General features: G+C 38.6%; 2 protein-coding genes across 5 annotated transcripts in view; one reads left to right on the forward strand and one right to left on the reverse strand.

Moving 5' to 3' along the window:
- The window catches only part of rapgef3 (Rap guanine nucleotide exchange factor (GEF) 3), a 56,055-nt gene extending 49,074 nt beyond the window's left edge, over window positions 1-6,981 (forward strand). For all 4 annotated transcript variants that reach the window (XM_017694217.2, XM_017694218.2, XM_017694216.2 and 1 more), the window contains 8 exons: window positions 164-345; window positions 2,875-2,965; window positions 3,503-3,553; window positions 3,668-3,755; window positions 3,844-3,908; window positions 4,044-4,098; window positions 4,273-4,344; window positions 6,352-6,981. In XM_017694217.2, coding sequence (XP_017549706.1) covers window positions 164-345; window positions 2,875-2,965; window positions 3,503-3,553; window positions 3,668-3,755; window positions 3,844-3,908; window positions 4,044-4,098; window positions 4,273-4,344; window positions 6,352-6,470 — 723 coding nt within the window. In that variant the 3' untranslated portion in view covers window positions 6,471-6,981. The remainder of the gene's footprint in view (window positions 1-163; window positions 346-2,874; window positions 2,966-3,502; window positions 3,554-3,667; window positions 3,756-3,843; window positions 3,909-4,043; window positions 4,099-4,272; window positions 4,345-6,351) is intronic.
- Window positions 6,982-7,089: 108 nt separating this feature from the next.
- The window catches only part of itga5 (integrin, alpha 5 (fibronectin receptor, alpha polypeptide)), a 50,291-nt gene continuing 42,802 nt past the window's right edge, over window positions 7,090-14,578 (reverse strand). The window contains exons 26-30 of the mRNA XM_017694215.2: window positions 14,022-14,120; window positions 11,481-11,594; window positions 10,345-10,446; window positions 10,022-10,144; window positions 7,090-9,793 (exon numbers count right to left, since the gene is read on the reverse strand). Coding sequence (XP_017549704.1) covers window positions 9,713-9,793; window positions 10,022-10,144; window positions 10,345-10,446; window positions 11,481-11,594; window positions 14,022-14,120 — 519 coding nt within the window. The 3' untranslated portion in view covers window positions 7,090-9,712. The remainder of the gene's footprint in view (window positions 9,794-10,021; window positions 10,145-10,344; window positions 10,447-11,480; window positions 11,595-14,021; window positions 14,121-14,578) is intronic.

Raw genomic sequence — 14,578 nt, forward strand, 5'->3', positions numbered from 1 at the left:
GTTTCATTTTCAAAGTCATGAAAGGACAAATGAACAAGTCTGTTTGCTTTTCTAAACAATACTTTGCCAAGAGAGATTCTAGGCCTTCATGTGACACACTATAAATCCTGGCAATTATCCAAATGTATTACAAAAACTCACTTCTTGCCACTGCTTACCACAGGTTGAGCTGGTCTACTACATTTTTGGCCGGCACAAGTTTCCAGGCACCACCACAGCTAACCTTGAGCGGTTTGTACGGCGCTTCAATGAAGTTCAATATTGGGTGGTGACTGAACTGTGCCTGTGTGAGGACCTAATGAAGAGAGCCACCCTGCTTAAGAAGTTCATCAAGATTGCAACTGTGTGAGTGTTACTGAAACAGTACAGTATTTTTACATATTAGAAGCACAGTAGCAAATACCACTTGGCACTTCTGGGAGCTAAATAGAGGAGCTTTCTACAGTACCCAGCTGATCATTCCAAAGGTTTTCTGTTAAAGTTCATACCAGGTCCCAACTGATACATCATTTGAACAATGAAAGTAGCCGACATTAAGCTTCCACAATTGAGCTTTCCTATTAGCTATTAATCGTTAGAAAGAGGTTTTGTTTGAAGGATTCCTCATCAGTCACTTCCTTCATCAGTTTGTTACCTACAGAGACATTGGTCAGTTTATGGGGTTTGTACTAGGCCAATGCTCTTGCTACATATTGAAATATGGCTGTGTACTATTTCTCAGCTGCCTCATTGGAATTCCAATTCTTTTCCTTTGTTATAAGATGATATAATCTTGTAACATAATCATTATTGCCTGCCCACCGGTAAGCTTGGCACGCCCTCACAAAAGAGTACAAAGTAAAAATTTACCACTCTGAAGTATCCTACTCCAGTCTAGCTTGCAAATGTGGATCAATTTGTTCTACCTGACTTTCAGGATTGGACTCCATTGTAAAAATAGACATAGTAGCATAAGGGTGGTACTTAGGCCCAATGCCATTTCTTCTTTTTACCCCTACCCCTTGTTTTCAAATGTCACCCTAACCTCTTGGAACTGAATTACAAGGGGTAGTGGTTGAAATCTTGCCTTACAAAATGGGACAACCCTTAGATTAAAAAAAACAACAACATTATTTTATTAACAGGCTACTAGCGGTAATCTGTAGGTGATCCGGCCTGTCTTCAGTGATAGCATAGGGGGGAAAAGTTCAGCAACCTCACTGCTGGGCTTTAGTTACATTTAGGGCATTATATGCTTTCAAAGAGGGGGTATAAGACAGTTATTTATTATCGCCCACTGTTAATTCTTTGGTGTTACAAAGCTGAAGTCAGCTATTCACCAGATTCTTGTTCAAATGTTCCCGTTCCGCCTTAAATGGTACAGTAGTTACATTCTGGAGCTTCAGTAGGTAGGAACAAGGGGTGAAATGGAATTGGGCTTTGCTCTTGCTCTGGTCACTCAGTTAGAACAGAGTGGACGAGCTAACCAAGCAGAGCACGGCCTCATTGGGAGGGAGGTTTAAACACACAGGAGCTCTACCAGAGCATTTCAGACAGAACATGAATAGAGAGGTACAATAAAATAGGTAAAATAATGTGTTTTTGGAACATTGACGCATGTAAACCTTTTATAGTTCACCCCAAAATTACAATCATGTACACTTAAAAAGAGCATAATGGGTCCTCTTTATATGAAAACTGATAGTCAAACCAATCAGAAAAATGCTATTTGACTAATACTGTTGAAGTTTTAACCCCTTAAACTTCAGGCCTGTTAGCCAGTAAATCTTATGACGTATGATTCAGTAACTGTTATTATTCAGTCACTACTTTTAAATTAATCTCATAAGGTTTGTAGTTATGAGTGAGAGAACATAAAGTCTTTAGTGTATTTATGTTTTTAATCAAATTATTGGGGCTATTAAGGATTATCATACTCTTTAAAATTGGTGTAGGCAGTATCAATTTGGTAATGCCCTGATTCATAGCTCATTGTCTTGTGTTAAACAGCAGACATATTAGCCATGTGATTTTCTAGCAGCAGTATTCTGTTGGCTGAGAACATTTCATGTGTCAGAATGTCAGATAGGAAGCATGACGTCAGTCCATTTCTTTCTGTAAAGTTACACTAAACCACCCTTTCATAGTTAGTATTGGACTTCATTCTCTTTAAGTACCAACATTCTATAAAGAGCACCTGAATAGGTCCTTAAAATTCTCAAAAGCTGATATGCTTCCACCTGGCATTAACTGGCATCAACTGGCAGTAACTAATTGCTTTCTTTTAGCTCATCTCTGTTCACCTTTTGCTGACCAATGTCATTTGGCCTGAGCCAGCCTCACCCTGACACACTTTTAGACTAACTTTATACCTCCATACTGGGATTATTTAGGCTCACAGCTATGAAGTCTTTTGCACTCAATAGAGACTGACACTTTTGTTTTTGTTGTCTAATACACTTCCAGTACATATATGCACTTCAAATCTTTTGTCTTTTTACTTATGAATATATATATATGTATAGTGGATATATTGGGCAAAGAATATTGGAGATGGAACTGCCGGGCAGAAGGAGAAGAGGTAGACCTCAGAGAAAGTTTATGGATGTAGTGAAGGTGGACATGGAGATGGTTGGTGTAAAAGTAGAGGAGGCAGTGGATAGGGCAAGATGGAGGCAGATGATCCGAAAGGGAGCAACCGAAAGAAGAATATAAATTTATATATTCATATGCACAAACAAAGGCATGTTTAAAAATGAAATTTTGAAAAACAAAATTTCAATACGTCCTTCACCTCACTGCATATGGTAGGTGATAAAATGATCAATGAGTGTTGATACAATGTAGCTTCAAAGCTGCTTTTGCTGACTGATGTTCTGATGTTCTTTGTTGTAGGTTAAAGGAGCAGAAAAATCTCAACTCGTTCTTTGCAGTGATGTTCGGTCTGAGTAACAGTGCAGTCCAGAGGCTCTATAAGACATGGGAGGTAAATGTGTGTGAATGATCTATGCATACAGAGGCTTCACCATATCATTCAATTGCTGTTTGCTAACTAGAAGTCTGATGTCAAGTCCAAAAACACGTTTAAATCTGTCAGCTTCTCCATGCTAACTGCTGTATGTAGTTTAACTAGATCAAATTCAATGCAGCCTAGGTCAGTTAAATGTTAACAAGGGATGCTTTGATTTTTGAATTCTGGGCCAGTGTCGATATCATGTAAAAATGTGTTGATACTGATGCTGATATATATGTATATAATGTAGAAATTAGGACTTATTTCCTCCTGGATTAGCATTACAAAGAAATTTAGAGATTTACAAATGCAGCTAGATAAACACAATGCAGATGTGTTTGCCAAACACTCAAACACAATCATCTTGAAGTATTAGTCAAATCTAATCATCTGTCCTGTACCAACATATTTTTTAATTTATCATTGATAATTTAATCATTTAAGACATCTTAGTGTAGATAAATGTGTGTATAGAACTCAATTCAGCTAATAGTCCTAATTTCTTAACAGAGAGTGCCAAGCAAAACCAAAAGGATCTACTGTGCTTATGAGAGGTTACTGGTGAGTGCAGTTTTGGAATGATGTGCAAATTAATTTATTCTTTTCTGATTCATACACTTTCATGACCAACCATAACATTTTCCTGACAGGCTTCATTATGGTTCTTTTGTACAGGATCCGTCTCGCAATCACAGGGCGTACAGGCTAGCTGTGGCCAAACTCAACCCACCGTACATCCCCTTCATGCCACTACTTCTGAAAGGTTCTGTCCACTTTTCATCCAATAGCCTAGTGAACTTAAAATAAAGAGTAATCATATTTTAAAAGAAACCAAATTTATCTCTTTTCAGATATGACATTTATACATGAGGGAAACAAGAATTACACTGACAGTCTGGTTAACTTTGAAAAAATGGTGAGTTTTGAGCAAATTGCACTCCCAGGCTTGCAAACAAATTATATACTTGAAATTAGAAATTAAATTGATTTTTTTTATTGCTTGAAGCCTGAAAACTGTATAATTTACTGCTTCTATTTTGAATATCCTCAGCGTATGATTGCCAAGACAGTGAAGATAGTTCGAGGATGTAGAAGCCAACCTTATGGTACGACTACTCCTCCTTGTGGTAGCCTTGCATATTGTAAGCTCACACTATATTTAGCAGTGCACTATTTTGGAATAAAACAAACAAGACTCTGCATTTTTTTGTTTTTTTTTCTGATAGGACATAAACAGTACTACAGGTTTTGCATCTCACTTTATTGTATTATTTTTATAGTGCCTTCTTCCCCACAAAAAGGTCTAACCGAACGAATGTTCCTGGAGGCTCCTGCTATACGAATATCTACATGTAAGCCAAGCTTTTGCACAATCCTCAACTGTGGAACAAAGAGAGAACACATGAGCCATTGGATACACATTTTTATAGACTATATTTCCAAAAGTATTCACTCGTCTGCCTTCACACACGTATGAAATTGAGTGATATCCCATTCTAAATCCATAGGGTTTAGAATATGATGTCGGCCCACCCTTTAATGCTATTTGTAGCTTTAACTCTTCTGGGAAGCCTTTCCACAAGGGTTAGGAGTGTGTTTATCGTAATTTTTGACCATTCTTCCAGAAGCTCATTTGTGAGGTCACTGAGACACTGAGGAACGAGAAGGTCTGGTTCGCGTTCTCCGCTCTGATTTATCCTAAAGGTGTTCTGTCGGGTTGAGGTCTCTGTGCAGACTAGTCAAATTCTTTCACACCAAACTCGCTCATCCATGTCTTTATGGACCTTGCTTTGTGCAGTGGTGTGCAGTCATGTTGGAACAGGAAGGAGCCATCCCCAAACTGTTCCCACAAAGTTGAGAGCATGAAATTGTCCAAAATCTCTTGGTGCTGAAGCACTTAGAGTTCCTTTCACTGGAAGGAGCCGAGCCCAACTCCTGAAAAACAACCCCACACCATAATCCCCCCTCCACCAAACTTTACACTTGGCATGATACAGTCAGACAAGTACCGTTGTCCTGGCAACTGGCAAAGTCATTGGGCTCTGTCATTTTATGTGGCCTACCACTTCTTGGCTGAGCTGCTGTCATTTTCAATTGTTTCCACTTTGTTATAATACCACTGACATTTGACTGTGGAATATTGAGTAACGAGGAAATTTCACGACTGGACTTGTTGCACATGTGGCATCCTATCACGGTACCACGCTGGAATTCACGGAGCTCCTGAGAGCAACCCATTCTTTTACAAATGTTTATAGAAGCAGTCTGCATGCTTAGGTGCTTGGTTTTATACACGTGGCTATGGAAGTGATTGAAATACCTAAATTCAATGATTTGGATGGGTGAGTGAATACTTTTGAAAATATAGTGTATATTGTCACTGTTGTAAAACAAAAACTTATAAAGGAAACAAAAACTTGAACTTTTTAACCATCACAAGTTAACAAGCTTTAATTACAAGAAGGGGATACAGGCCACACACTATCATTTATCATGGATAAAATGTGTCATGGATATAGTAAGCAGTGATCAACTTCTCATATTTCTCAAGATTCACTCTGAGGATGGTTGTTATTCTATAAAAGTAATTTTTTCTTCAAGCTGCACCATTTTAAAGCAAATATATAGCTCATAGTGAGAGCCCACCAGGCTGAAGTACATCCTTTTTACAGGGTTAGCTGTAGTGCAGTGTTACTACTAAGACTCTAAAAGTAAAAATGAGATCCAAATCCCCCATATAAATTCAAATAAGCTCATTTCTAAATTCACATTTAAAAATCAAAATACAATCAGATTCAAGCTTGAATTCACAGATTAATCAAAACATGCTATGAATGCCATGTAAAGAAATACATTTCAATTGTATTATATATTTGACATATAATTGATATTTGTTCTACTTTATGGTCAAAAAAAAATTTTGCAGTGTTTGAAAAGCCTCTTTGTATTAGTCAGATTTATTTTTAAGAAATATATTTTTTATTTAGTTTAGAAAGGTTGTCTGATTCTAACAAGCATTATAATGAATAAATTATATTGGCAGTAGGTACTGAAAACAAAGTTTATGTTTCCATTATGTTTCAACCTTTTGAAAATTATTTAGCACAAAATGTTTTTAGATTGTGCCCCGCTCTCCCCTACTTTTGGGCCATTCATTATAAAATGCTCTTGAAGTGCAACTCATGTGAAAAAGTAAAAACTGAAAGAAAAAAAAGTTCAAAGCAATGATATTCAACTGTTGTTGACTGTGGTAAATTTACTGTGCAATCCACATGATCATAAATCAGTGTTTGTGTGACAGCATTTTGTTCATTCAGTCTTTAAGGTACATCCTTTTCCTTTTTCTCCATATCTTTCAGATTCTGACCAGTCCCTGACCTTACGCAGCGTTGCCAACATAACACACTACATCCAGAACCTCAAAGTCATCGACAATCAAAAGAAACTGACCCAGCTGTCCAGAGCTTTAGAACACTGAAGCTCAAATTCCTGCCTACCTGTCCTTTTAGTCCAACTCCATATTGGAGGACCACAATTCAGTTTTAGAGGACTCCATGATGACCCTAGATGTGGTTGATGATTAGGAGAAACTCACCCAAGCAGTGTCCAGATTGTTCACATAGGTGAAAGTGGACATTATCCAAGCTATAAAAGAGGCATTCATGTCCTCCAATGCCTTATGAGAACTGTCCTATTTTGACAGCTGTACTTGTATATCTAGTTGTAGTCTCTTCTAACTGACCCTTTGTACCAGCGGCATTAGCTCTTATAAGGAAAGTCCAGTATACTGACAAAATTTAAAGGATAACCTTCATAACTTCATTGCAAGAAGCCAATGAAATTGTACAGATTTTTAATACCTGCTGTAAATAGGATCAGTACTATAAAATAGTGCAAGATGTTTTATAGATTACTATAAAAGTGTATCAAATGTATTTCATATAAAACGTATACGTTTATTTTTGCTAAATAAATTATTGAGATGTTTATGAATGGTTACTTGACTTTTCACAAAACATATTCTTGCAAATTGGAAATCCATTTTTCACTCCTAGGCCAACGGCTCCACCACTTCTACCACAAATAACACAACCAGCTGTAAAAAATTTGAAGATTTATTTGAAATGCAAACTGTAAAATATCATACAAATAATTACTCCAATTCTCCCCAATATGGGGCGCTCTTATTTATTGTCAGGTAAGAGTTTCAGCTGAAAATGAAAAATTTCTTCTTGCCAAATTATATTTACAACCTAAAAAGGTAAGAAAAGCAAAAGAGAAAAAGGACGTAAGACAATGGGGTGGGAGGAAAAAAAAAAACAAATGTAGATATAACCAGTGCTTCCTCCTGCTAAAATGTGAAAATCAAAGAAAAAAAAAATCTGGAGGTATAAATATATGTTTGAAATGAGAATAAATTGACTCAAATATACAAGAGGTCTGAACATAGTTTCAAATCAAATCATGGCAAGGCTTTCAAACAACTTATTAAATAAATTCACTAAAGATTGTCAGTCAAGCTATGACATTTCTGACAAATACAACAATCAAAAAGATCACAGCATCTTAACTCTAACAGTTTTATATTTCCTCTCTCCAGCACTGTAACTGTAAGGGATGATTGTGTAGTGCCTATAGTAATCTGTGATGACAAAGCTGTGATGCTTCAAACCAATTTTGGAACCATCTGAGGCTTAACGTTATGTTTTTTTTTTGTTTTTGGTTTTTTTTTTACATAAAATCCGTCATAAAATGTCAATCAGTTTGTGGTGGCCAATACTCAACCCAGTTCAACAGGTTGTTGTTTGCATGAAAACATTAAGAGTACAATATGAATATACACAGTGACAAAAGGCAAAAAATACAATGTCAAAAAGGAGAAATAAAAACAGTATTGCACTTTACATACAGATTTCTTTCCCTACGCCCAGTAGACTTCCTTCTGAAGTGACAGAAAAGTGTATAAATTTGAAATTGACTGCAGCCTCTCTGTCTCTGGCACCAAGCTCTGTTGACATACAGCAGCATTAGCATGCCTTGCTCTATCTGCATGTTTGTGCTACAGTGCTCATCATGGGAAGTACAAAAAGAAGACTGAGCAACTGGGCATAACCCTCTCTTTCTCTTCAACAGACACATACATTTACACATTTATTCACACAACTACACTCAAAAATAAAGGTTCTGAAATAGGTTTCTTAGGGCATGAAGCTCTTTTGGTTGCTTGTAGAACCACGTAGTGGTGACAACCTATTTTTGCAAATGACAACTGTGATGAACCTTTTCGAAGTCTAAAGAATTTGAAGAGTTTCATTTAATTGCCAGGACCACAGGTGCCAGCTGAGAACTGTTTAGGAACCTTTATTTTTAAGACTGCACATGGACATTAGACAAAAAAAAAAATACATGGACAAAACAAGAACTATAATGGTGTGTTTAACATTCAGTCCCTTGGTGAGACTGCTGTCTCGGACTGGAATTGTCCATGGTTCGCTGTAAACCACTTTTTGACCGGTGCGCCGACTATTACACTTTGAGACAGCCCCAATTCTACTGAGTACAGTGGCTTTCCTGCACTTTGTAAACCCTTCCAGCACAGACAGGAAGGATTCCATGTAGATGGTGAACCCATGGCTGTCACTCTCTGCTGGCTGGTCCAGCCCCAGCAGCAGCACACCAATGGGGAGTGGGGCAGGAGCGTGTTCTGTATATCGGCAAAGCACAGCTCTGCTTCAAGGCAATTCTTAAAGGTTTCACAGGCTTGGCATGGATCCAGTCATGTCCCAGATGACTTGTTGAATGGTTAGCAGGGATTGGACGGTCGTGCTCGGAGAACGTTTTTTTTCTTTCCCTGATTGGGTTTCTGAGTTCCTGTGAGTGCGACACACCTGATCTGAGTGCTGCTGTTCCACCTTATCACCTGAGACAGACACCAATTTGGTAATTTTTGGAGAAACAGATGCGAGAAAAAAAAGGAACCTCCCTGTTCCTCTGAAACCCTTTCTTTTATGAGGATAGACATGTAATCATCAAGGCAAACAGAACAAAACATAAAGGACACAGCAGAAAATAAAAGTGAAGGTGATGAGGTTGTGTGTCTGTGCTTGCCTTACCTCATCAGGTAAATATGCATAAACTAAACAACTGTGTAAAAGTCTTTGGTTGTGTGTAAAATACTGCACTAAAACTCTTTAACTGCTCAACAGAGTGTCTTCTACCCACAGTTGAAATTTAAAAGGGAGTGAACAAATCTTGGACACCCGCTGGTAGCACCAAAAACATGTTAAATACTACAAACTGTGAACATTGCATAAATGAGTGCAGGTAGAAAAAGAAGATTCTTCCTTGAGCAGAACATGTAGGAGAACTTCTGTTCTGTTTGAAATCTATCACAGAACCAAGCCGTGGTTCTTCACTTTGGTTAAACCTTTCCCAAAATCTTCTTAAATATTGCAGCTGAGTGTCAGGCTACTTATTGGTGAAAGAAATCCAAACCCACAGCAAAAACAAAAAATGAAACAAAGAAAATTTCAAAAGACATTCATTTGGCTTTGAGTCCTTAGGGTCTTTCCATCCAGTGCAGTGCAATGGAGATCCAGTGGTCTTTCCTCCTTACTCTTCTACTGCAGTCTGGTCCTCTTTACAAAGCAATTAATCTTTCTGTTTAAATGGCTTCTCATGTATTCTTTGGTTCTCCTAACTGAATATTCCCAGGCCCACTTAAGCCTCAGATGCAGCCTGGGGTTTCAGCTGGGCCTTCTCCATGGCAGTGCCATATGGTGTTCTCTTGAAGAAACCAAGCTAAAGAAAGTTGGGAAGAGAAAGAACTTTGTCAAAGCAAATATCAAATAATCACACATTTTGAAAATTCTCAAATCTGTCTTTGACCCAGTTATATGGAACAGAGCTGTTTAATTCACAGCATCTCAACTACCACATTTTAAGAGCAGCCACAAGTATACTAAATAACATATCCAATGCTCAATCTGGCAGGACAAAAATCACTTTCCTAATTCATGCTCTACTCACTTTGTAGAGAACATAGATGAGCAGAGCCAGCAGTAGAAGTCCAACCAGTATAGCCAGAATGATGATCCACAGTGGCACATCATACTGACTGTCCGGTTTATTCCACTCCACGTGGGTGACCACCTGAAGAATCCAACACCAGAAAACATGTTTAACCTTTATACTCAGTCAAACCATACCAAGTCTATTTTTAGATAAAACAAAAACAAAGAGAAATAATGACCACACTAGATGATACTTTACAGTTATGAATACAGGTATTTAACTTCATACTGGTTTACTTTAAAACTAAAACATTATTAAAAAATAAACCCTTTGTTTACCTTTTTAGCTCCACTGGGATTCTCCTTGGGTAAAATGGCATAAGGCATCTTTTCCACCTTGAAACTAGCCAAGCACTCAAGAACAAATTTCTTATACGACTTCTGCAGGGAAATAAAAATATACTATTAGAAATGACTCTGAATTGGCCAGGCAGCTCTGCAAATCTACTGAATTGAATACAGTAATGACTAGGGCTGTCATTATCAACTGTAACTGAATAACCTACTACTTTAGTGTTTAGTCAAGTAATCATTGTTTTTAAAAAGGGCCAAGCAATAAAAGTATATTTAATTGAATAATAACAGACCTTTCAAGAACTTTGAAACATTTAACTGCAAAATGATAACTGAGAAAGTCTTTTAAAAAAGGACACCATTGGAAAAACTATGAATATAAAACGGCATGTCCATCAAACTGTTTCTTACTTTCAGAGATATCTGCACGTGGATATAAAATGCATCATGCGAACTGGCAACTGCAGATTTTCATGTACATGTATTAAATACCTTTACATTTCTTTAAGATAAGTAATGAAGTTTAGTCAAGTAACCAGGAACAAAAAAGTGGAAAACAAACTTGCAATTCCACTAATGGACACAAGGTGACACTATTCATTTTTTTTTCTTTTTTTTTTTTTTCCTGTGACTGTCTGGCCTTCCTTCTCACAAAATCTCTGGGACATTCCAATCCTATGAGAACTCAGCACTGCCAGCTAATGAATTTTCAATGCACTCACACATACACTTTGTATTGGCTCGCGTTGCAAAGAGCATGTAAGGCCCTTTTCAAAAGAGCTCCTGTTTAGAGATATTGTCTGACTTTCTTTCTCTCACGCACACATGCCTATACATAAAAAGCCATAATGGTGCCGCTGCTGCTGACAAGACGGACTGAATCCCAGCAGGCAGAATTCTAGGGCTCAATATTAGCTCCTACATTCAGTCAATGCAATCATGAGGCTGATTTTGAGTAGATAACCATTTGGAAAAAACCTTTAATTTGAGGTTTCGGAGTCTGAAGTATTGCTCGGAGGCAGACAAATGGCTTTTGCATGGACAGGGGCCACCTATAGTCTGGTACAAGACAACAGCAGAGACAGTGACCATGCGATTTTGGACAACCGAACGAAACTTACCGTAATGAATGTTTCGGCCCAAAGACGCGAGCGCACTTGCAGAATTGCACTGGTCCCTTTATCCAGCAGACCAACATTGCACTGCAGAGTCCAACACTCTACACTGGAGCATGACTAAAACACACAACACCAAGGGAGAAAAAAGGGGATGGAGATGGAAGGTTTCAGAGAGAAATTCAGGGCACAATTTGGGGCATGATAAAGATGAATGGCCTTTTTCCCTAGCCTGCTCTCAAGACTTGCGATGTTTCATTGCCATATTTATTCTCATTTAAAAGCAATAGTGCCATATGACCAGGCCCAGAGAGTCTGTGCTTGTTATATCAGGGTCATGAGCAAAGATCATTCCTGGCATGAAAGATTAATGATGGCGCAAACAACTATTTTTCCAGTTCTAGCAAACCAAGCTCATTAAAAACCATTAATTAAAATGGCAAGGGTAAATATGTCAAGGAGGATTCAGCTAGAGGGAAAGAAAGCAAACCATGAGACTGATGATAGCAGTACAGGCCAAGAGCAATGACAAAAGGCCCAATGTTAGGCTCCCTGCACGAGGGCTGCTTCAAATTAGCCCGAGTCACAGGACTATAAAATGCTGGCTGCAGTTGCTGCTAGTCAAATTACGGACCCACCACTGCACTCCCACCCAGCTCCCTCGCTTTTACAAGTCTGCCCAATCTCCCTCTCCTCATTACATCCTCATAATGTGAAGTTCATTTGTTTACAGGGCTTAGAAGATTCACCTGGTGATTGTGGCCTTGTCTAGGCTGCATTAGAGTGTTTCTAGAAAGCCAACTGTCCCAGCCTCTGTTTTAAAGGGCAATTTAAGGATTAAAGAAGGGTAAGGGGAAAGAACTGGACCATTGCCACTCAACTGATCTGAGTGGTGGCCTCAGGCACAAAAACAGGCAGTGCTCCTAAACAGCTTCCTCTACAAATTCCCTTTTATTCAGGGGGACGCAACTATAAATGAAACTGAGAATTGTAAGAAGGAAAAAAATTAAGGCCTCCACCAAAATACCACAGAACCAGTAAGGCTGGCCAATATTATGTGCCTAATAAAACTGGCCAATACTAAGGTTCCATAGAATTATTAACAATGGCAAAAATCTCAGATAATTCACCATGCCCATTAGAGAAATAAATATGTTCATGTTATTTATCTGTTCTAATGGTAAGTTTGAAGGCTCTTAGTTTATTTGTAAATGGTTTGTGTAATATATTGATGTATTTTTTAAGATGACATATTTCTGCTGTTTATCTGAATTTAAGAAATTTAACAAGTGAGAACTGATTCCACAATGTACCATCAAATCAGACAGCAAAGCACTGTTTAACTAAAAACATCATCTGTTTAACTTCTGAGCATGTAGAAATTATATGAACCTATATCAGTGGATTTTCAAAATAGCTCTTCAAAAATTGGTGTGTGACAACTTCTTAACATTCAAGGTACTTTGAGTGTATTCACTTGACCCTTAGATTTTACCTTCGATTAGTTGTAAACATGCAGTTAGCATCATAATTTGGCATGGGCAAGGTTCTCAGAACCAGGAACCCTACTCATCATCGGACTCTACAACTAAACCTGGGCCTGGTTTCTTTCAGCCTAGTGCTGAGCCCTCGCACATCACCAGCTATTACTGACAGCTAACTAAAGCCTCCCAGACACACTCAGAATCAATAACAGAAACACCAGAAGCAGGGTGCAGAGAAATAATGAACACTTAGTGTGTGTTGTCAACTGAGGGATTATAAACGAGGGCGACTGAACATGACAGGCAGCAGGACAAAGCCTTCATTCATTTGGTCAGGTGCAGTGGGATGCAGAGGGCTACTTGTGGTCAGCACCAACAACAGGCCGCTGTGCAAGAGGGGTGGTGGGTGTGGTAGGTAATGACATGGAAAGGGAAAGGGTAGAGCAAGGACACCCTGGAGGGTACGTCACTGCTGAAATTAATAGGGTTACTGATGTATCTCGTAGACACACAGTGAGCCATCAGAACGGCTTTCAAGTTGACCAGTCAGCCGGAGCAGATCTTTGACCCAAAAAGGCCTGATTCAGTCCATTACATTACTTAATGGTCTAGCCTTATGGGTTCACTCAAAGGTGGCTAGTCAGGGGGACACTGTATTTGGGTAGTTCCCTCACAGATACTCCTAAATACCTATGGCTGCACAGTACAGCAAGATCAAAGTCTCTGGATAAGAATTCTTGTTGTCATTTGTTCATACTAAAGGAATATTCCAGCATTTTTCAGGTCAATTACCACAGACAATAATTTTGACATATTTCCCTGTAAAGTTCCAAAAGATGATACAATCCTGGAGTATTCCTTTAACACATTAAACTAAAAGGGACCACAGTTCCCCTCACTCATAACTTATATGCAAGTTTCATAGTATTTACATATAATTCATAGTAGCTACTAGACAAAGTCCTAATAACTCAAAATGTCCTAAGGGGTTACATGCAATCTCCCTCATTCTCTATTCCTCATCTTGTTTTGATGGGTTACATTAATGTGCATCAGATCTCACCAGGTTTGTCAGTTCTGCTAGCTCCCCCTTCTGCGTATCCCGCTTTTCAATGTGATGCTCCTGGTTCAAAGGTGGCTGATCCATGGATGATTGCTGAAGCTGAAAGGCAGCAGAAAGAGCAAGCCCGATGGAGAGAGGGAAGGAAAAGAGAGAGAGAACATTAAGTGGAAAATCGCCACCCATTTGGATAAATGAGATACTGACTTCACCGTTATATGAGTACCACCCATTGACTCAACATGGTCAGGAGTCAAAGGGAGGGACTCCTCATTGGCTTTTACACAAGGGTGCACTACCAAACTTTTCTCTACTGCACAAATATCATATGAAATATTCCTCACAACCAAATAACCAACCAACTACACAAAAAAAAACAACTAAAAATACGCCCATCACAGAGCTTCCAGATGATATAACCTTTTTAGGTTTGTGATCATAGAAAGTCCACACAGGCATGCAACCCATCAAAGGGAGCTGAGCCAGCACGACAGAACAAATTCTACAGCACTGTGACTGGGCTTAGATGAAGCTTATGACTGCATTTACATCTGTATAGA

The sequence above is a fragment of the Pygocentrus nattereri genome, chromosome 9 (assembly GCF_015220715.1).
Source record: "Pygocentrus nattereri isolate fPygNat1 chromosome 9, fPygNat1.pri, whole genome shotgun sequence".
Classification (NCBI taxonomy): domain Eukaryota; kingdom Metazoa; phylum Chordata; class Actinopteri; order Characiformes; family Serrasalmidae; genus Pygocentrus; species Pygocentrus nattereri.